The sequence below is a fragment of the Telopea speciosissima genome, chromosome 8 (genome assembly GCF_018873765.1).
Source record: "Telopea speciosissima isolate NSW1024214 ecotype Mountain lineage chromosome 8, Tspe_v1, whole genome shotgun sequence".
Classification (NCBI taxonomy): Eukaryota; Viridiplantae; Streptophyta; class Magnoliopsida; order Proteales; family Proteaceae; genus Telopea; species Telopea speciosissima.
This window is the reverse complement of record NC_057923.1, coordinates 10,786,347-10,810,161: the sequence shown is the minus strand read 5'-3', so window position 1 is coordinate 10,810,161 and position 23,815 is coordinate 10,786,347. Positions and strand designations below refer to the sequence as shown.

The window sequence follows — 23,815 nt, the reverse complement described above, 5'->3', positions numbered from 1 at the left end:
TCCCCTGACCTTGATAAACAATCTACCTCATGGTTTTTCTCTATTTTCATTTTAACTTGTTATTATAAATGGTTTGTAAGAAACAATGTTGTCATACGTGACATTTCAACTGACCCCTTATTGGTTATCAAATATGTTTTAAAATGGGCAAATGATCTATGTATCTCCCCACCTATCATAAATTTATCAATGATGGAATCACCATATTATGGATCTCCTAGTATGCATCATATCTCTGGTTCTAACAATATAATCAACCTGCCTGGTTTAATTGTCGTGGGAATTTCTGAACCCGCTTCTACATTAATCCAATGGTAATTTAACATTTTGATAGATGGTCAAAACTTTCTGACAGGTGCACGTTGCTTAAGTGTTAAGGATCCCGTGGAGGCAAAACTTATTGGTTTTCTTCAAGGATGGGAAAGAGCTACCAAGGAGCGAATTCCCATTGGTCATGTTTAGTTATGCAACAAGGACCTCTTTTAGCTTTTTATTTTCACAAACTCTTATATTATACTCTGAAACCTGCTACAGAACTTTTTTGTTTTAGTTGAAAAAAATTGACAACTTTAAGAACATTACTTCTCACTTTTGTAAGTACCCAACCTCGACCAAGCCTCCTCCACCTTTGTACTTAACAGTTTAAGTTTTATATATATGTTTATCATCCAAAAAAAAAAAAAAGGTGTGTATGCATGGATTCTTGGAATTTGACATGCGATTAATCCATCATACCACTTATATATCAACGGACAGAGTCACCACACACTCTTCCACGTGGCAGAATAAGACCCATGGTTACAATGTGTTTGTCACCATCAGTGATGACAACAAGATTTTCCCTTTAGGCTACATTTGGATGTAAAGAAAAGAAAAAATATAATGAGACAAAAATCTATAACTCTTGATTCATTGTATAAATAGTTTTGGTCAAAGATTTCATACATGGTCGTGCAAACATGCATGGTCATGTCCCCTCTCACATGGAGTTGGAAAAATCATAAACCCTTCAACCCTATTAAAGCCTCGAAAACTCCCAATAGTTTTTATTAAAGACTATTGATTAATTAAGGGTGTGAACAAGCTAATGGGCCAAACTTTGATTGGGCCCATAAAATATTGAATTGGTTCACTAAACTACTTCAATCAAATCGAAGGCCATCAATCATAATTAGCTGATTCGTGCCTTACACTGGTTTAATGCAAATACATATAGTTAGACTCATTTAAAAAGACGATTTCATATCACAAGTTGTTTTTAGGGTAATTTAGACATACCACCCCTGAGGTTTGACAAAAGGATAATTTTACCCCCCAGTTTTGAAAAATTATGTGTATCCCCTGAGGTTTGCAAACAGTAACAAATAAATCCATTCCGTCAGTTTATGAGTAACAGTGTTAAAAATAAGAAGTGAACTGACAAAATTACCTTTGCAAAAAAAGGCAAAAAAAACCTGCAACTCATCCGGATGAGTTGCAGGTTTCAAAACCCTTTCAACCCTTAAGGAATTTAGAGTTTCAAATTAGGAAAAAATCCCAAATCAAGATCCTTTCAGTACGATTGATGACTATTTGATCTAATTTTCAAACTCCCCTGAATCGGTTATGTTAGGTCTTGATTCTGGTTCAAACTCATATAACTAAAGAAAGGGTACAATCCATCACCAGAGCTTCAACGCAAGGGAGGACTGACTCTCTCACATCCCCGTCTTTGTCTCCGATCATCAAGGTCTGTTCTCTCATTATCTTTTTTCCTTCTTTGTCTCTCCATCGTTCGCTTGCAGGAATAAGAAGAACCCGTCTGCAGATTTTCTTTTCTCTGCAATTTCTGACATGATCCTTTTATGATGCTATTTTTCAGTGTCTCTATTGGGTTGTGGATCTTCTTTGTGCCTTTAGAGAATGACCAATATCCTTTGAATTTCTTCTTTTGTTAGTTTGTCATCTTGTTCTTGTTTGTTGTTCTCTTGATTTTGCCTTTCTGCGTCCAATCTCCATTATTGAATCTCATAACTCATCCTAAAGATTTCAAGTTTTTAGTTATAATAATTGTTTTTTATTAAAAATAAAAACGATGAACATCATTAATTGGGTCTCCCTTGTTGGATTTTGTTTGGCTTTTCAGTGCGATTGATGACTATGTATATGTAAGAAATTGAAGTACGGAGCCAAACATGAAAATGTCACGAACTAGGGTTTCTGAAACTACTATTTAATTTGGGATTTTTTCCCAATTTGAAACCCTAAAACCAAAAGCATTTTAAGCGAACTGCAAGTTTCGTATGAGTCATTTATTTTTGTTCTTCTTCTTGTCCCTCACCTGACCTGACCTCTCTTCTCTTTCTGTGTGATTTTATTGAACGAGATGACGAAAGATTATTTAAGCTGAAAAGTAGGAAGATCTGTACTTTACTGGGATTGTGCTCTGCAATAGATTCTATGAACCAAGCAAGAATCTGAGATAAATGTAGCTTGACTTTTGCTTGCGTGATTATTGGGTTGAATATTGTTTCATCTAGAGACACAGAGAAAGAGAAGCTTACAGCTCAAAACAAGAAAAAGAAATGCTAGTAAGCGATTAGAAGAGATCTCTGCATCTCTGGGTTGAAAGGGTTTTGAAACCTGCAACTCATCTTCCCCAATCGAGGGGGGAAGATGAGTTGCAGGTTTTTTTTTTTCCTTCTTTTTTTGCAAGGGTAATTTTGTCAGTTCATCTTTTATTTTTAACACTGTTAGTCATGAACTGACAGAATGGGCTTATTTGTTACTGTTTGCAAACCTCAGGGGGTACGCAGAATTTTTCAAAACTGGGGGGTAAAATTATCCTTTCGTCAAATCTCAGGGGTGGTATGTGTAAATTACCCTTGTTTTTATTATTAATTTTTGGTTCTTATCATAATTCTCGACAATATTATGAACGTCCTATTACATTTTCCATCAAAATACTTGTTTACTAAACTAATTGAAGAACGTGTTACACAGGCATTAGCTGTTGCGTCTTTTTTTTTTTTTTTTTTTGGTGAAAATAAATTTATTCAGAGGAACAGGAGAAACTCATGGATGCAAAACATTGGTCGTGGATCCATGGATCATAAATGGACCAGACTGTCGTTCCCGTCAGAAATAGTGCCCTCCTTACCAAAGAGTCAGCTAAACTGTTAAACTCCCTTGGAACAAAAGAGAAAATACAAGACTCAAAATAAGAATGCAAATGAAGAATGTCCTCTAAGGTGGGTTTGATTGTCAAGGAGGCCACAGAGAATCCATGATTCAAGTAAGCTACTACATTTTTGTTGTCCGTTTCCACCATAATGTGAGTGATACCTTCACCCAAACTAATATTGGTAATATATATTATAATATATTAAAATTATAATTGATTAATATACTATAATATATTATACTAAATATAACAGTATCCCAATTTGGTTTGGTTTCAGTTTGAACTGACGATTTATATGCTGGAACCAGATCAAACCAAATTGGAATAGTATATTCCTGATCTGAATTTGGACCAAATTGATTCGATTAAGTCTAGCTTATTCAGGCCGGTTTTGGTTTTCGATTCCAACTCTAATTGACAAATGACAACCCTTTTTTTTTTTTTTATAAAAATCCTTTAACCCTTAAATACTTGTATTGATGTCTTTGCATTATCTTCAATCAGGGTCTTCCTTCATATTCAAACTTGTAAACGAATAATTACTAATTATCAATATTTAACAAAAACAAATTACTAATTACTGGTAAAGAAGTGATTTTTATGTCAATTGGGAAGTGGGTTTCTACCATGTGGTAGATAAAAAATATGGGCCTTTTTTTCTAAGGGGGGAGGGGTTTCATAATAATTAAATTTAGAAAATAAAAAAAAGGGTAAATTACACGTCACCCCTTGTTTTTGAAAAAACTCAAATCACCCCCTGGTTTAGACCCCAATATGACAAATTAGTCCCTACTGTTAGTTTTATGCTGTTAAATGATGATGTCAGCCAGTGAAATAAATTTAAATCCCTCAACTACCCTTAACCAATGTTGAAGATGAAGGAAGGGTAGTATTGTAAATTTAACTCTAATGTTTTAGTACAAGGGTAAAATAGTCATTTCACATCAATAACTAACAGCAGACTAACACCATTACTGTAGAGAGGGTGATTTGAGTTTTTTCAAAAACCAGGGGATGACATATAATTTACCCAAAAAAAAAATTTATTGTTGGATTTGAAATAGTGTGAATTTTCACCCATTACCACATGTTAAAACAGAGACTTATACATAAGTAATTAATTGATAAAATAGTAAGTACACAATCATCAAGTTGAGATGGCCGAGTTGGTCTAAGGCGCCAGATTAAGGTTCTGGTCCGAAAGGGCGTGGGTTCAAATCCCACTCTCAACAATGTCTTTTTATTTTCCCCCTAAATTAAGCATATGAGTCCAAAATAATATAAAATAAAAACTAATTAACAATAAAAGATAATAAGGGAGCAAACATTACCAAATAATTAATTTATTTTTTTGGTAAGAGCAAACATTACCATTTAATTGTTATATTTAATGAGAGAAAAATTTATAAAAATATTAAATTTAATACAACCCAATTGCGCTTTAAACAAAATATTAAAGTACTTCCAAAGCCCCTAGCTTTTGGAATCATTGAACTCAGTTTTTCAGAACCCGTCCACACCTTTATTGATTGGTGTCTCATCTTCCCGCTTCTTTCAACTCATTGAAGAAGAACCCTGGCATCAACCTCGACCTCGTCTCTTATCACACCATAACCAAATCCCATGACCATAAATTTATTTTGAAATATTACAATAGTGACTCAACCAACCTCATTGGTTGAGGATTCAAAACTACCAGCAAAGCTAATTATTGGAGAATTCGAGTTTTGTAAGTCATAAACAACAAATTTTATTTATTTATTTGGTAATTATAACTTTATTCAATTTGGCATGAAGAATTCATAGATGCAAAATATTGATCTTGGACCCATGAATTGAAAATAGGCTAAACTATCACATGCGTAATTTCCACGCAAGTTTAACCAACAAGGCCCCATTATATGTAGAGACATCTCTCAAATCCAAACCACCTTCATGCGTATAGGATCAAAGCTTTTTTTTAATTTTTTATGGAAAGAAAAATATTTATTACTCAAAGAGAACAGAAAGTCTATACATCATACAAGAAAGGGGGGGGAGAGAGGTTCTATTGGTAATAGTAAAGAGCGTAGGACTCTAAACCAAAGATTGTTTTTATGCCTTATATTTACATTTGAAAAGTTGAAAGTTAGTTCGACAAGTTCAAAATAGGAAGGGAGGAGATTCCAGGGAATACACATATCTCCTCGAAGATTCAAAAGACCATGTAGATCATGATTATTTATCCAAATTTCTTATAGGAACAAATCTTAACCTAGTCTATCATGAGGTTATTTTATGAAAATTCTATCATGATAGAATTCATGATGTTACAAGTTCGTAGGACAAACAACTACAAACAAAGAACGGGAAACTTCCTATGACTTGCTCATTGTCTCTTGAGGACACCTTTTTCTTGGAGTAAAAAAGATGGAGAACAATTTTGCTTCTTGATTGGTTGAGGATGCAAAGACATGGCACGTGGAAAATAGGTAGCATCACTTCACTCCAAGATATAGCCTAAAGCTCTACATCGTACACACATATAGTTAAAATGGGAACGACAAAAAAACTTTCTTTGGTATGATACAATTAAAATAACTCAGCAATTTGAATGAAATGATAAAAAATTGATCAACAATTTTGAGAATGAAAAAAACAAAAAAGATGGATGTACAAAGTTTAAATGTTTATATTAAAACAAAAAACACAGAAAAAATGACAATATATATATATGTAAATTGTGGGACCAATTTATGTGTTAATTAAATATTAATATTTGATGTATATACTATATACCATAAGCCTATATAATAAATATTTTTGAGAATCAAGCATGAAGCTTTTCTTAAATTGTCTTTTTTTTTTTTTGGGCACCCTAAAAATGTAAGGTGTGTTTAAAATGTTTTTTTTTAGGGGTATTTTTTGTTAAAAAAAGAAAAAGAAAATAAAATAACAGTTAAATTGTGCCTGCAATGTAAAAGCTTTGGATTTTAAAACACATTTATATGGTTAGCTTGTAATCATCTTTCTTTTAAAAGTCTTAACATTAAACCTCATATGATTTTTAGTAATATAATCGATGGATTGATGATATGAATTTATTATCTTGTTTTCTTCATCCCATGGATCATTCTTCTTTAAACCATTGATTAAATCTTTGTTTATCTTATAATGACTACATGGATCTAGCCCAATCAAGTGATCTTATAATCTTTTGTGACACAAGTTTTAAGAAGAACACTCTTGAAGTTGGATGGGTTGCTCCTTATTATACTTGACAACGCATTTGTTTTGGAAACATAATGTGGAAACAGATAATCGTGAGTTGCATTCCCTCCTATCGGATTTGACGAAACCAACACTTCTAGATCCGCTTCCCATCATTCATAACGTCAGACATCTAGCATCTTGTTTTGAAAGTTGCTATTTTTTTCATATTTCTAGAGATCTCAGCAATACTGGTGACTCTCTAGCCAGGAGCGCCCTGTTCTTAACGAGTTCAACAGATTGGCCAGTGTCCACTCCTTGCCTCCAAGATCTTTGAAGGTGATCGATACCCAATCTGTTCATTAAAATCATGATGTTGATTAATCTATGTCTGCTCTCATTGCTCCGTGCAAGTGCTACAGAACAGACAATGATCCCTTTCTCTTTATTTGATCAATGCAATTTTCTATACTATAAAAAAAAAAAAACATTATTATCCCATCAATTTTTCTATTAAAAAAAAATAAAAAAACCATTGGTCTTCCATCTAATTATAGGGAGACGGGTGGGGATAGATCTGACCCCTCCATGGGGAGTGGGTCCCACACCCTAGAGGCCGGTCCCATACTCCCATGGAGGGTTTAGATTTGTCCCCACCTGTTCCTATGTGGGTAGCAGATCTGAACTCTTACAAGGATCTATCAATTTGACAAAATGGGGATTACACTAGAAGAGTGAAGACAAAAAAGAAAAACAAAACGTGGCATTTTGTGCACCATGCATTCTAATCATCAAGGATAGGGTAGCATTCTGAAACTAATCCAACGGTCGAACGTTTATCATCTATTATTTGCTATATATATATTTTTTGATGAGGTTCATCTGTTATTGATATAGTATAATCACTAGATCAGTGCAAGTCACTTAAAATCCGCTGTAGTACAGGCATCTGGCAGCCCTGAGAGCTCAATATATGGAAGAAGCTTCATTCAACGGTGCGAGCTTGATGCGAGACAGTTTTTTTTTCTTCTTCTTAAGTTTGCCACCATTGGATGTCACATCTTCCATGTGTGAAACTCTTAACCGTGCACGGTAGACGATTTTCTTTTCGTCACTTCTCCCATCTCTTTCACGCTTTTGGTGAGAAAAAAGATTATTACATGACCATCTCTTTCACGTTGAATGTTGAAACAGGTTCAAAGTTTTGTTCATTACGTACGTGCTAAGAGATTTTCAGGGCCCATGGAATAGTTCCCACTTAAATGTAATTTTTTTTGGTCAAAAAATTATTGATTAGATAAAAATAAATATTCTATAGTAAAAAGGATATTCTCCCCTTCTTTGATTTTATTGAAAAAATAAGAGAAGATTGATACTGTGAAATATAGGTATGGTTTTTGTGCATGGTATCAGAATGGATCGGTAATATTGGACAAATGTACCTTTGATTCTCCTTATAAATTTGATTTTTTAATTACTTTATCCTTTATCCATACCATATCACCGATACAATATCAGCGTGGTATCGAGATCGATCCGATACTTAGAACCATGAATATACGTTCTATCACAATTTCTCCTTCCCATTTTCTGTCTCTTCATTAATAATGTCCACCCCCTTTCGTTATGTGTTCTCTCCCCTTTTTGGCATATATTAATAAATACTGTCAAGGTAAGCGATCTCTTCTACTCTTTTTCTCTTTCTTGGCATAAATGATGCCAAGGTAAGCAATTTTTAGCCACGTGAAGATGAAAGAAAAGGTGTTAAGGTGAACTCCTTGGTGGCTCAGAACAATTTTTTCTTTAAATGTAAATTCAATCACATTTAAATCATTCTCCACGGCCCCAATTGTAGGCACTAGCATTTCTTTTTCTTAAAATATTCAAGACAAAATATTATAAAACATTATAGAGAAAGAGATATCTACCTGGGCGGGCCTTTATTGGTGCACATGCATGCTAGTCAATGGGAGTACACGTGCAAGCATCATTCTGGCTATGATTTCTGTCTTTTCATGGGACAATGTGGTATTTTCATATGCTTTTATGTCTAAGCGTAGGAGCCATGTGGGCCTCACAATTAGGTAATGTTATTTTTTTCAATATATTATACGATAAAAATAAAGAAAAATGTTCTTCGAGCACGCAGACATTGTTTACTCATTCATGGACCAGAATCGTTGTCCATGAACGTGTAGCACTTGCAAATGCATAGGGGCCAATAACAATGGGTGCAAGAGCATTTAATTGAATGAGATTTTTTCAGTTCAAAACGGTATTTTCGTGTGACCCTGTCCCTCTCCCACTAGTTTTTTTATTGTTTACAATTTTTTGGGGTTTATCACACAAACTTTTATTGTTTATTGTTTATTGTTATTTTTTTGGGTGAAGATGATTTTTATTGAATAGAAGAACGTGATACAGCCGGGAAATCCAAATTGCAAAGAGCTCAGAACCAAAGAGTGGAATTGGGTTAAATTGTTTCACACGTAATTGACAGAACCCTCCGGGGTATGGAATCAGCAATGTTGTTTGTCTCCGGTGAATTATTTCCTCTTTTTGGATGACAGCAATTCTAAAAAATGAAATCTGGGAAAAGGCGCACAGCCAATCAAATGGTAAATTGTGGGCCCCCCTTGAATCTTGATTAAAACCAGGAACGATCTCAGATGTCAGATGTTGGAGGCCAAGAAAATGCTGTAGCCTGGTTGGTAGTACCTGCCAGTAGGTAGCGGTACTGTAGAAGGGAAAAAATGAAAATGTCGTAGACTACGGTGGGCCCACGTCCGGACCAATAATGACTTAGTTGTTGATAACATTAAAAACTTAAGAAGGCAACCGTTGTTGTCCTTATTAGTCAATATCATAATATTATAACACTGTTACTCTACTTTTCAATTTTAGCTCTGTCTTCCAGCAATGGCGGAAACAATTTCTACGTTTCACCGAAAAAAAAAGAAAAAAAAAAGGGAAACAATTTCTACGGCCATCCAAGGCAGTAGTACACTGAAAGATCTGAAAAACTTTCTCTGTCTTGTAACCCTATAACTTATGGAGATAAGAGATTAGGAAGAGGTTTGTTTCTTGGTGATTTACATTCATAAAGAGGAATTTCCGCAACTGGGTTTTTCCTTTCACGAGATCGTGAAGAAATCAGCGAAGAACTGCAAGGTTTGTTTTATTTATTGTTTTTCCCCAGATTTTTCTTCCTGCGAATTTGTACCTGCAATGGGGTTTTTATTTATCGAGAATATAATGATTATTTTTCATTTCATTGTTCTTAGTACCGCAGAATAAGGGAATGGAGCAAGGAGGAATTGAGGAGAGCATTCGATTGGTTCGTTCGGAGTCCAGATGGGTGGATGGAAGCGAAGTAGATTCAGAGTCTACCCAAACATCCTTGTTTGAAGAGGACCAGCTCAGGGAAAATCATGGGTCTATCAGAAGGAGGCTTGTGAAAAAACCAAAGAGAGTTGATTCGTTTGATGTTGAAGCCATGTCTATAGCTAACTCCCATGATCAACATTCGAAGGTAGTGTATTTTTTTTCCTCTCAGTTTTCATCTTATCTTCTTTTGACACAATGTATGCGTTTTGTTTTAGTGTTCTTTACCTTTTGTGGCAGAATAACCATGTAGGTGTTCTTTGGTTCCATTGATCATGAAGAGTAATTGATGCTGTAGTTTCTAAAATTGGCTCTAAGTCTGTTGATATTTGACATAGGCTAAAAAGTGTCATAATTATTTAAGTAACAAATGATTTTCTTTCTGTCAATTCTTTCTAAATTATTCTCTCACTTTAGTCTCACTGTTTTTGGGGGAGCAGGGATGTAGGTGCATGAGTTTAACGCAGTGGTTTATTTGATATGATTTCAAAGAATTGGTTAACCTGTTATTGTGGACCAATCAAAATTTTATGTTTGTCCATCAGTTGCAGGTGTTGGGACTCGTGTACAACACGCCCTTAAAAGCTAGTCATTAAGGACGAGTTCTACCTGAGTCCCAACAAGTGGTATTAGAGCCAGTGGCAACTTTGGTGTGCATCCGAGAGAAAATTCCTCGGAGAAGATCTCAAGTTTCCACCCAAAATTACAACCATCAAAACTGGCTTAATTGTAATTTTGAGTTCTCTTGATATCTGTTAATCAGCCATCAGAACTGGCTGAGATTTTAAAGGGACAGTTCCTCCTAAGAACTCGACACTGGACTGGATTTGTTTCCCTGACAAAGGAATCTTGTTACTAATTTGACCCCCAGTTTCTAATTCTGAGAACCACTTATATGTCACAATCTGACCATCAGCTTTAATTGTAATTTGGGAATGTCATATCAATGTGAAGGCATATATGTACTTGGGCACCCTCTCTTAACTGCTAGCTTTTAAGGGTAAATTCGACCTTGAAACCAACAAGCACTTGTTGGTAAAATGAAACCCTTTCCCACTTTTGTGCAAGAGAAACACAACGATAATCAAGTATGTGCAATATAGTAACACACTGAAACAAATCAATTCAACTGCAAAAGAACACACTAATAGGTGAAAGGAAAAAACCACAGGACCTCGTCTAGGTAAGAAGAAGGTGCGCAAGTCCTCATAAGCCTTCGCATCGAGCTACTCACATTTGATGTGGGATCATTGATTTCATGTGGAACCCCAAACAATTTTTTCCTTTCACATGGGAGTACATGTAGAACTGAGATCTTCCCCAAGAGATTTGATTCCACTCTTTGGATCTGATACCACTTGTTGGGACTCGGGTAGAACTCACCCTTAAAAGTTAGCTGTTAAGGAGTGGGTGCCCAAGTTCTTATATGCCTTCACATCAGGCTATTCACGTTCAATGTGAGATCATTGCTTTTGCATGGAACCCCAATAGCAGGGGGGTTCATGATAGAGAACTTAGTTCAAGTAAGGTTTGGTTTGAGTGTTATCAACATGGCCCATTACTAGAGCAATCTGTTTGAGGAGGGAACTTTCAATCAGAAGCAATATGAGAAAATGAGTCATAGTAAACTTTTTTTTATCAAACATAATGAAAAATGGAAACATTCTCCCTTTTGTCATATTCTTGGTAGTCTTTTGAATCACTCGTCTTGCGTTAATATACATAAAGTTGAGATCTTGTCTTATACTGTATAATTCATGTCAATCTATAGATGCTAATGAGGTTGATCACTTCCAAAGTTCTCTTGTTGACAATTGAATCGAGACGTCTGAAATGCAATTTCTCTCAGAAAAGCCATGAATATGAAGCTTGTCACCAGTTTTAAACTTTTAATATACATATAGTTGAGATCTTGTCTTATACTGTGTAATTCTTGTCAATCTATAGATGCTAATGAGCTTGATCACTTCCAAAATTCTCTTGTTGACAACAGAATCGAGACATCTGAAATGCAATTTCTCTCAGAAAAACCACGAATATGAAGCTTGTAACCAGTTTTGTCCCCATTCTGATCACAGTGGCACATCTCTTTATCTATTCTACACATTCTAGAAACAAAAGGGAAGGCGTGTAGGCAATCGTCTCAAGAATAATCTGAGCACAATAGTGAGCCACCTTACAGTCTGATCACGAAGGGCCTTCTATTGCAGCATGGAAAATCAAATATACATGCACACATCTAATACTTAAAGGTTCTAGTCTTTGTCACTTCCCATGCAAGGGACAGTGAGTGAATTCGCTTCAAAATGACAATTAAACATTACAATTCAAGACTTATGGAGCATTAAAAACTCTACTGGGACATTTGGCCTATTTCTGATTAACCATTAAAGATGATGCCAAGTTCTATGCTTAGCCAAGCTATCAAACTACAACCAATGAGATGGAGTAAGCTGGATGGTTCATGGATTGAGTTGGATAGGCTAAGCTGAAATGGGCTTATAAGCTTGATTGCTGGAATTATTAGATCATCTGTCCTTGTTGAGAAGGATTAGATGCCTGAAAGGAAGAACATGGAGCTTTTGCTCAGCCTTTGCCTTATGGAAGGGGGTGTAGACCCATATTGAGGTGCTTAAATTGTGTCTTGATGTGTGTTTAGCATCACACAAACAAAATTTTCACATCTCACCCTATCTTTGTCATTTCTGTGTCCATTGCATTGTATCCTCAGTCCTCAGTGGCAATTGGCTAATAGAAATGTTAGAATCAATGTTTAGGTCATGATTAGGACATTTGATGTACAATCAAGGAAATTACTTGTGGGTTTTCTTTGTAGACCTTTTCTTAGGCATTCTCGACATATTTAGATGAGGAATTCATCATGCATTTTTCACAAAGGCACTGTTCCCTTCTCATCCCTCTCCTGTCTCTCCAAAAAAATTCCTTGTGTTTCACATGTAACAGGCTTGTGTCAATAGATGTACCCAATATTATGTCTACCCCGTTGTCTTGGTTGGATACTGCTACATGTTCCTGTGTCCCGCCATGTAACTTGGATAGAATGGTGCAGACTCTAGCATGTGCTAGTTAATCTTTTCTCATTTCAAAGAGTACCAAGTAAAAAAAAGGGCGTACCCAGTGCACAAGGCTCCCGCCACTGCGGGGTCTGGGGATGGTCATAATGTATGCAGCCTTACCCCTGCTTTCGTGAAGAGGCTGTTTCTAGACTTGAACCCGTGACCACTTGGTACCAAGTACTCCAGCCTTATATTTTGTCTTCAAGACAAATCTACAAATGATGATTTGCATGCTTCTTACATTTCATTTGTCATATAATGATCAGTATTTTAGGACTCTTCTACCCTTCTTACTAAGATTTTATGTTCTATCTTCAGGATCTCTCCATTTGGGGTACTCTCGGACTGGCATTTCAAACACTTGGTGTAGTCTATGGTGACATGGGCACAAGTCCCTTGTATGTCTTTGCCGATGTTTTTAGCAAGGTCCCTATAAAGTCAGATGTTGATGTCTTGGGAGCTTTATCGCTAGTGATGTACACAATTGCTCTTATTCCTTTTGCTAAATACGTTTTTATTGTGCTCAAAGCTAATGATAATGGAGAAGGTAAAAATTTGAAAACTTGAATAAATCTTTTGCCTCCTTTAAATCGTTTATATGACCACATTACACAATTCAATGAAATCTCAGGCATCTATCTGTTAAATCAACATTTGTTGACCAAATGGTGTTTTTTTTTTCAGGAGGCACATTTGCGCTTTATTCATTAATTTGTAGGTATGCAAAAGTTAATCTATTGCCGAATCAGCAGCCAGCTGATGAACTTATCTCTAGTTTTAAGCTCAGACTACCCACTCCAGAGTTGGAGAGGGCATTAAGGATAAAAGATTGTTTGGAAAGGAGATCCTCCATGAAAACCTGTCTATTGCTTTTGGTTCTGATGGGGACTTCTATGATAATTGGGGATGGTATTCTTACACCAGCAATGTCAGGTACATTGGTGCTTCCTCCTCTTTGTTTGCTATTTGTAAAGACTTCTGAGGAAACGCTAGGGGGTGAGTTATGTGCAACACGTCTTTATTCCATCCCTTACCCTTGAATAAAATCTCTCAACATTTTTTTTTAGGGGGGGGGGGGGAAGGTGCAGAGGTTTGAGGTAAAATATACTGCTCATGATTTCTTAGTTCTGACTTGTTGCATCACTAAATGAATATGGAGAAACAGTAGCATGAGGCACCGACTTATAGTCATGATATTTGCACATATTTGGATTCCACATGACTGCACAAACTCACCAAGAGGTTTTATGACCTCACAACTGCATAGAGCTAGCTTTACCAAGAGTACAAGGATGATGATTCTTATGCTCATTTTATATACACATACCCATACTTGTTCTTTTGGAACCTTAGATCTTATTTCTAGTTCTAAACTGTTAAAGTATGTACACTAGAATACCGTGGGGGTATTCTGGTCTTTTGGGTTTTATTTTTATGTGTAGCCTACTCTCTTAATAGAGTCGGCTATAGCAGAGATATATTTGTCCTATGTAATTTATTCTTCAATTATAAATAAGAGGTTTGTGTTGACCATAAGATCGTTCAAGCATTACATCTCTAATTGTTCTGTTAACATGGTATCAAAGCCAAAAATTCTGATCTAAGTTATAGAGGAGCCACCCTCTTCCATCGTCTCTCTCTTCTTCCTCCTTTCTCGTTTTTTTCTTTCCTTCCCTTGGTTCTCACCCTTCTTAAAAGGCAGCACTAATGAGGTGATCAATTGATCTAGTTGCTGCCCTCCACCTTACCTCCATGATTTAGAAGAAGTTCTTTTTGGATCAATAGCTGCTGTTTCTCTTCTGCGTTTTTTAGAGTCTTCCTATTTTTTGGAGATCAAAGTTCTTTTATTGGAGATCAAGTCTTCTCTTGTTGGAGATCCATATCAGGCATTGTGGACAGCATCTATCTTTTTTTTCATCACCAACAGAGTTCTTTCTCCCCATATCGATCTCAACTGTCAGGGTTTGGCATTTTGGGGGTGCACTTGTCAGAAGAAGCTGATTTTTTGAGGGCAGTTCTGCCCTTCCTAAAGGAGCACCCGACCTTATTTTCAAGCTGTTTCATTGAAGATTTTAATTTTTCACCTTTTTCAGAATCAATTTCTCCCTTATATCAATCTGAATTTTGGTGTGTTCTACGTGCACCAATCTGTTACTGGATTTTTTGGTGATTAGATTGTGTGATAATGTCTGATCTTACTACTGCTACCTTCGGAGTTGAAAGACTGACAAGGAATGACTATCTTCCTTTTGCGGCTGCCATTAAGCTCAATGGTACTAACTACCTGATGTGGTCCAAATCTACATATTTGACTATTGCTGGTCGTGGTCTTTGTTTGGGTGAATAAAGAATTCATTACCAAGAAGAAAGAGAACTACAAAAGACCCCAGAAAAGGGGAAGGAAAATCGAATACACAAACAGCCCGGACCTCAGGAAGGAGAGGTAGGGGGCTGGAGAGAGGAAATGGGAAGGCCCTAGGACACAACAATATGCCTGTTCCATGGGGAATCAGGACAAAAAAATTGGACAGCAGAGAGCTTTGGTCTAATATCAAAAGAAATGGCGTCCCAAATCTGGCGGAGAGACCGAGAGTTGGAGATCCATTTCCTGATGTTATGTTTCATCCAGATTTGATTGATGACAGCGCAAAAGGCAAGTTTCCCCACAGTGTCACAGATTGAAGAACCAACAAAAGTCATATCAACCCAAATCCACTCTCGTTCAAAAGGAAGGATTCTCCTTCTACGGGGCCAGCGTTTGTTGGTGGTCATGGTCTTACTGAACATCTCATTGGAGCCACTGAAAAGTCAGGATGGTCCTCTCCAAGATCGACAGGTTTCCAATGATGCTATGGTCATGTCTTTTTTGCTGCACTCTATGCAACCGGAGCTTTCTAGTGGCTATTTATTACTTGATACAACCACCCAAATATGGACTACTGCAAAGGAAACCTACGGGCAGGTGGGGAATGATGCTCAAGTATATGAAATACGTAAGAAGCTCCATGACACTACATAGAAGGACTTAACCATCTCACAGTACTGTGCTGTCCTTAGGAGTTTATGGCAACAACTGGACCATAATTCTGATTATCAGCCTACCAATGCAACCGACATTGCTACCTATCGCAAACATGTGGATAAAATACGGATGTATGAATTTCTTGCTGGTTTGAATGTTGAATACGATCAGATTCGTGTTCAAGTACTTTGCAGGTCTCCTTTTCCCACTTTGGAGTAGTCCCATGCCTTGGTTTATACTAAAGAGAGCCGCCGCGCTGCTATGTTACATTCCCCTATTGAGAGATCTGCCCTGCAAACCGGATCTGGTTCTATGTTATTAGATGGGTCTCCACACACTGCTGCTGATTCTACCAAGGAGGTGGTGAAATGTGAACATTGCAACAAACCCTATCATACCAAAGCTACCTGCTGGAAACTCCATAGAAAACCTGCTGACTTTGAGGCTAAACGTGGTTGTGGAAACTCTAAAAACAAAGCTAATCGCTGAAGCTGTTGTCACTGCTCCCACTTCTGAACTTGGTCTCTCCTAGGAAGAACTACAAGCTTTTCGTTGTATGTTAAAGGCTTCCGCTGATTCTGCTACATCGACTCCTGCCAATTCTTCTACCCCATTAGGTTCCAATTTTGCCTGTTTAGGTATGTATTTCGTTTGTGTGTCACTACGCATTGCTAATTTCCAGTCCATGGATTATAGATAAGGGTGTCAAAACCAAGCTGAAACCGAATACCGAACCCGAAATCGAGCAGAGCCGAGCCGAATAAATTCGGTTAGGTTTCGGATCTGTTATATGAGTATTTAATTTAGTTCGGTTTGGATACGGTTTCAGTTAAAAAACTGTCGGTTTGAACCGAAACCGAACCGAATAACCCTCCAAAACCCTATTGTTGCTATATGAGTATGACCTTTCATATTCCTTCCTTAGTTCCCCTTTATGGCTTTATTATTTTACATTTTTTCACTTCAAGTCGTTTGCGAGACTGCGACTGTCTCTCTTGATTCTCAAATCCCACAGGGACCCACTGTCCCACACTTTAAGTCGTCTGCGAGATTTCGTTGCAAGGCTGCCTGCAACCTCCATCTGCTTCGACGCTGACACTCTTTTGCTGGACATACGTGGTAGCGTGGTGGACTGGTGGTGCTTCTTCTTCATCGTGGTCACTTGTATACATCACACATTTACATCTCTTGATTTTCTTTGGTAGAAAGTAAAATCTAGAAAGATGTTTCAGAGTTGCTACTTCTATTTGATTTTTTTTTCCTTATTTTTTAATGAATGAACTTGTGAATCGGTGTAGTGTTTGGGTGTTGTGAATTCAATTTTAGTTTTAGTGTTTTAATACTCTCTACAATGCATTTCTGTTGAATACTAGCACCTTATCAGGATGGATACACAAAGTATCTCAGACATTCCTAATTTTTCTAGCTTAACACTCTAGACCCGAATTGGAACCGTATTTGGAAACCGAATTAGAACCGTAACTGAACCGAACCGAGTAGGTTTGGATTCGGTTTCCAGTCCCAAAATTGACTCAGTTTTCAGTTCGGTTTCGGATCACATCATTAAGGCATGGAACCGAACCGATTGGCACCCTTAATTATAGACTCCGGTGCCACTGATCATATGACTGGATCCTCCAGCCTTTTCCATAAATATTCTCCCACTTCTGGCCAAGACAAAGTCAAAGTAGCTAATGGTTCCCTTTCATCTGTTTCTGGAAAGGGCTCCATCTGCTGCTCCTCTTCCATTACTTTATCTTCTGTTTTGCATATTCTTAATTTTACTACTAATCTTCTTTCCATTAGTAGTCTTACTAGATATCTGAAGTGCAGAGTAACTTTTTTTCAGTCCCATTGTGTTTTTTAGGATTTGGTAACGGGGAAGATGATTGGATGTGGTAAAATGCATGGTGGATTGTACATGCTTGATGATGGTTGTCCTACGGCTGCATTACCTTCTTAACTATATCAGAATTCCTTCGTCTCCTTTGAATTACAGCAATGACATTCTCGCTTAGGTTACCCCCCCTTAGGAACTTTGTCTCTTTTATTTCCAGCACTAGTTAGGCAATGTAATAAGGATGAATTTTTTTTGTGAGGCTTGTGTTCTGGCCAAACAGACTTCAACTTATTCAATTTCTAATAAAAGAAGTCTTTCTCTTTTTAATTTGGTTCATACCAAGGTTCGAAAACTTGGGTCTCGGTGCCAACTCGGACCCTTGAAAAACCGAGTCGAGTCGAGATCTCGCCGAGTTGGTGCACTTTTTTTTTCTCGACTCGAAGCCTCATCTCGGTGGGTTTTAAACCTAGTTTGGGTCTGAAACTTGGTATTCAGTCTATTTTAGGCCAATTAAACACAATGGCACTATCAGATTTTGGCATAATAATATTTAAGTAAATGTAATACATATTACATTTACTTAAGATATTATTCATAAATAAGCAAATACCACCCTATTTGAATCCAATAAAAATAGTTAAAAAATCAAATTCCAAAAGGAAAAAAAGTCAACCTCCCAGTTCAAGAACAAAAATTGGATTTTCGGTGGTAGGTGCAATTTTCAACTTTCTAATGCTGGGGTTTTTCTCAAATTTAAAAATTCTATAAATCTTAATATGGTAAAACATTGCTAAAAATCAAAAGTGCGGTAAAATATTCATTTGTTTTGATGTCCAAAAAACTATTTTCATTCAGAGTGATTTTGACAGCATTCGCGCACACCATAACTGCATCTCACAGCATTCAATGGCGAAACCAATCTTCTCAACTTCAAAATCGTGAGCTCAATTGTGCCCTTGTTATTAAATAATACTGACACTGTTACAGAAATAAAAGTAATCAAAAATAGAAACAACCCTAGCTTGCTTCCTACTCTTAATTACACCAAAATAAAACTGATTACAAGATATGTAGAAATAGAAACTGATATGTGGCACTCTACATAGAATCTCTTAAGACTCCTCCATTCAAATCACCAACCATTCCAGAAAACACTCAACATGCAATGCTGGAATGGGTCCCACCAGATCTGTGAAATATTCTCCAAAATCTTCTCCATGCAAGCTGGTTATGGGGCCCACAAAAACTGTCAGCTAGCAACCAGATTTAGTGCTGGTCGATGGGCTCATAATCTGGAATATTATGGGCCTAAAATATAGGCTTAAATCTGGCCCAAACATGCTGGTTCAATGGGCGCTGGTAGACTGGTTCTCTCCCTTGATCTACATCAACCTTATTAATTGAAAAGAGAGACATAAAAGGTGCTTAGATAGGAGGAAAAGAAGGAGAAAAAAAGGAGGACCGCCACAAACTATTTTGCATGACTACTTACGATGCAAGCTTTGCTGGGAACTCTTCTCTATGGCATGTTCAATGATAAAGTTACCATGTTTAAGACTATGGAGCACATACATAGTAGCTCTTTTCTTTAGTTGTCCACTTCATGGGAATTTTAAGCCTGCAAATTTTTTATTTAATTGGATGCTTTTGTTCTTACCTCCCACTTCTTCCCCTTTTTGTACTTTCTTCTCCATAAATTCTTGACTTTATTTATCCAACAAAAAAAATACAAGCTTGTTCTGGAAACTCTCCTTTAGCGAATAACTCCTTCACTCTTAATTAAATATATTTTATGGTGTTACTTTTTTTTCTCTCAATAGTATTTTTTTTTGTTGGGGGGGGGGTTAATAGCTGGAATTTGTTGATGAGAAAAAGAGAAATATGTTAAGAATCGTATTAAATTAAACTCCTTTAGTTTTAGATGGTTTAGTGGAACCCTTCCTTTTCTTGGCAGATTACCATTTAATAAAAGACCAACCCAGTGCACGAGGCTACTGCAGGGTCTGGGAGGGGCAAATGTACACAACCTTATCTCCTGCTACACAAGAGAGGCTGTTTCCAAGTTTTGAACCAGCAACCAACAGGTTGCAATAGCACAACTTAACCATTGTGCCAAGGCTCGCCCACTGCAGATTAGTAGATTACCATTTAATACTAGGACTAAATGAGAGTTTGACACAAAAGTGAAAACATGATGTCCTTGTTTACAAGTGTAGAACATATATATCTTAAGTGGATCATATAAACAACCACAATATATCCAATGTAAGTGTAAAGTCAATGTCATGGGTTAACCAAAGCTTATAGAAGACAACAATGAGTTAATGAAGTTCTACATTCCAACATAATTTGTACAAAACCGTGTAGACTAATGCTTGTTGTCATATTACTTAAAAGAGTAAAAAAGGAAAAGGACAAAAAGTGATAGATTATGTATTATGAGAAGTTTGTTCTGGTTGAACAAATATTTGTATTCATTTGTCATAACAAAAATTATGATAAGGGGTTTTTGTGTTCCATACGTGCATCAGTTTTTCTGCAAATGGAAGACCTCTCTGTTTAGTTTGCCTTGATCTCACCAATAGGTCTCATTATGTTTCTATGTCTATTGCAGTAATGTCTGCAGTGAGTGGACTACAGGGTGAAATTCCGGGATTTGATACAAGTGAGTAGATACATAATTTCTTCTAGAATGTAAGAATTTTTTTAATGTTCATACCTAGCAGTCCTCTTTACCTTGGCACCTCACTGTGAAGGATGGTGGTTTGATGCAATCCACAGAAAATGTTGGAAATGCTCATTGATTGGACAGTTTTAATAAATAATTTGATATGGATTATAGATTTTTTTAGCAAAAGTTGAAGCCACCATACTGTCCTTGCCATCTGATTAATCAGTTTCTTTTGTATGGTTTACAAAGTTTCGTATGACCAAATGGTCAGGATTATGCAATGATTTAACTTTTGGCAAGGGAAATTGATAACAATGCTACACTTACTGTGTAGATATATAGAAACATGCGCTCATGGCAGTGTGCCATGGAACTTATAAGATTATTGATTTCAATTGTGTTGTTTGCAGATGCTGTGGTTATGCTCTCGATTGTATTCCTCATTGGATTGTTCAGCATTCAGAGGTTTGGGACTGGTAAAGTTGGTGTTATGTTTGCACCTGCACTGGGTCTGTGGTTCTTTTCCCTGGGGTCCATTGGAATATACAACCTATTGAAGTATGATATAACAGTTATAAAGGCATTGAATCCAGCTTACATCTATTATTTCTTCAAGAGGAATAGTGCAAAGGCGTGGTCTGCCCTTGGTGGTTGCGTTTTGTGCATTACAGGTGGGTCACCATGAGGAAGCTTGTTTCCACTGAATTTCTCTCCTCTCCTCACTTTTCTTTGTTTGAGATCATGGCTTGGAGCTTTATTATTTCTTCAAGAGGGTGCAAAGGCATGGTCAGCCTATAATGACTCTAGGAGAAGTGGTGAGGAAAGACAATATCGTAGGCCATGTAACAAGTATGGCTTTGAATAGAGCTGACTGGAGGGAAAGGATCCATGTAGCCGACCCCATTTAGTTGGGATAAGGCTGAGTTGAGTTGAGTTGTAAATAGCTAGAATAGAGTGCTTATTGATGCTGGATTGCTAATATACACAACCCAAGCTATGATTTGTAATTATTTCTACTTGTTTGTTTTCCATCCAAAATTGCCTCCTGTTATTCATTGCCAGACAATGAATTTAGTTTGAGCTTGGTTGAGTCCACTGTGTATGAAGGACAAGGAAATAGCTTTTTATCAATATTACCTCATCAAGAGTGTATATCAGGTTGCAGGTTCAAAACTTGGAAACAACCTCTCTGCGAAGTGGGGGTAAGGCTGCGTACATTTTCCCCTCCCAGACCCTGCAGTAGCGGGAGCCTAGTGCACCGGGATGCGCTTTTTTTTTTCCCCCCCCCCCCTTTTAAGAGTGGTATATCTGAGTAATAATAATTAATAAAACAGTTTCTACTTGCTAGTATCAGAATATATAAGATGGAATATATCTTTTTTCTAATACATATTGCTCCTGTGTGATTGCAGGGGCTGAAGCAATGTTTGCTGATTTAGGCCATTTCTCTGTCGTATCTATACAGGTGTTACTGTTACCTCAATTCTTTATGCCCTTCCCATGGATGTATACTTCAATATACGCATGGTTCATACAAAACTATATGCATACACATTTGTGTTTGGATATATGTGTTTATGACCCAAATAGAAAGTTTGTATAATTGGTGTCATCTTATAATCTTATTTGAAATCTATCTGGTGCCCACAGATTGCCTTCACCTGTGTTGTGTTCCCGTGTCTTCTCTTGGGTTACATGGGCCAAGCTGCATATCTGATGAAATTCCCAACTTCTGCGGAAAGAATATTCTATGATTCTGTCCCAGGTGAGCACTGTCGATCATTATACTCGGTTATGTCCTGGCTCAACTATAGATAAATGCTTTTCAGATATTTTCCATATCTTCATACTAACTCTTGTAATATTCAAATATTTCTGACAAGCAGATGGTCTTTTCTGGCCAGTCTTTGTGATAGCCACGCTTGCTGCCATGATTGCCAGTCAAGCGATGATATCAGCGACATTTTCTTGCATTAAGCAATCCATGGCCCTAGGATGCTTCCCAAGGATGAAGATTATTCACACCTCCAGGAGATTCATGGGTCAGATCTACATTCCCATCATCAATTGGTTCCTGATGGTCATGTGCATTCTAGTGGTTGCCACCTTCAGGAGCACAACTGATATAGCTAATGCATACGGTTAAGTACTCTCTCAAGCTGGCTTGTTGCGTGCAGATCCTCTGTCTTGTTTTATTAACATGAGAATGATCAGGTAACAACTCCTATAACATGCACTTAATGACAGTGAATCTTACAGACGCAAAACAAAATTTTCTTGCAGGCATTGCGGAGGTTGGTGTCATGATTGTGAGCACGATCTTGGTGACAGTTGTAATGCTTCTAATATGGCAGACCAACCTGTTTCTGGCTCTGTGTTTCCCGCTTGTATTTGGGTCAGTAGAGTTCATCTATTTGTCTTCAGTCTTGACAAAGATCAAGGAGGGTGGTTGGCTTCCGCTTGCTTTTGCTTCTTGTTTCCTCTGTATAATGTACATTTGGAACTATGGAAGTGTGTTAAAGTACCAGAGCGAGGTCAGAGAAAAGATTTCCATGGATTTTCTTCTTGAACTGGGGTCGACACTTGGGACAGTAAGGGTCCCAGGGATTGGATTACTATACAATGAGCTGGTACTAGGGATTCCCTCGGTCTTTGGACAGTTCCTAGTCAGCCTTCCGGCCATTCATTCAACAATTGTTTTTGTCTGCATCAAGTATGTCCCAGTCCCAGTCGTCCCTCAAGAAGAAAGGTTTCTTTTCAGAAGGGTTTGCACAAAGGACTATCACATGTTCCGCTGCATTGCCCGTTATGGTTACAAAGATGTCAGGAAGGAAGATCATCATGCCTTTGAGCAACTTTTGGTTGAGAGCCTCCAGAGTTTTTTGAGAAAGGAGGCTCAAGATCTTGCATTGGAGAACAGCTTAAAAGAGACTGAATGTGACGATGTTTCAATGAGGTCTAGGGAGTCTCTGATCCCGGGTAGTGAGGTCGGGGAGCTTCAGGTTCCACTGTTGCAGGATCAAAGAACAGAGGCAGGGGCGTCTAGCTCAGGGGAAGCCGTCCCCATGTTGCCATCAAGTGTCATGTCCTCAGATGAGAATCCAAGTTTGGAGTATGAACTTTCAGCCCTTAGAGAAGCCATGGATTCAGGATTTACGTATCTGCTTGGGCATGGGGATGTGAGAGCAAGGAAAGATTCTTGGTTCCTTAAGAAGCTGGTTATAAACTATATTTATGCTTTCCTGAGGAATAATTGCAGGGCTGGAGCAGCAAATATGAGAGTTCCTCACATGAATATCATGCAAGTTGGGGTAACTTATATGGTTTAAACCAGGCAATGCTCTCATGTTTGAGTTCTTGAGGGGCTGTTTGCATCTGTTGTAAGCCATCTGTAACTGTTGCCCAATCAATAACAGAATTGAAAATTTGTTGAGGAAGTAAGTAGGCATTTATGGTCTCAGTTACTAAA

General features: G+C 37.3%; 1 protein-coding gene and 1 non-coding gene across 5 annotated transcripts in view; both read left to right on the top strand.

Annotated features, from left to right (window-relative positions):
- Positions 1-23,815, top strand: part of LOC122672704 (putative potassium transporter 12) — a 27,036-nt gene extending 3,221 nt beyond the window's left edge. The window contains exons 2-11 of one of the 4 annotated variants that reach the window (XM_043870176.1): positions 8,876-8,879; positions 9,637-9,884; positions 13,132-13,360; positions 13,498-13,746; positions 20,290-20,340; positions 20,757-21,017; positions 21,759-21,811; positions 21,997-22,111; positions 22,233-22,487; positions 22,630-23,815. In XM_043870176.1, coding sequence (XP_043726111.1) covers positions 9,654-9,884; positions 13,132-13,360; positions 13,498-13,746; positions 20,290-20,340; positions 20,757-21,017; positions 21,759-21,811; positions 21,997-22,111; positions 22,233-22,487; positions 22,630-23,675 — 2,490 coding nt within the window. In that variant the 5' untranslated portion in view covers positions 8,876-8,879; positions 9,637-9,653 and the 3' untranslated portion in view covers positions 23,676-23,815. Of the gene's footprint in view, positions 1-8,875; positions 8,880-9,404; positions 9,524-9,636; positions 9,885-13,131; positions 13,361-13,497; positions 13,747-20,289; positions 20,341-20,756; positions 21,018-21,758; positions 21,812-21,996; positions 22,112-22,232; positions 22,488-22,629 lie in introns of those variants that run through there. The other 3 variants (XM_043870174.1, XM_043870177.1, XM_043870178.1) reach the window with 3 other exon arrangements.
- TRNAL-AAG lies at positions 4,315-4,395 on the top strand. The gene has a single exon. It is a non-coding gene; the product is annotated as a tRNA-Leu (tRNA).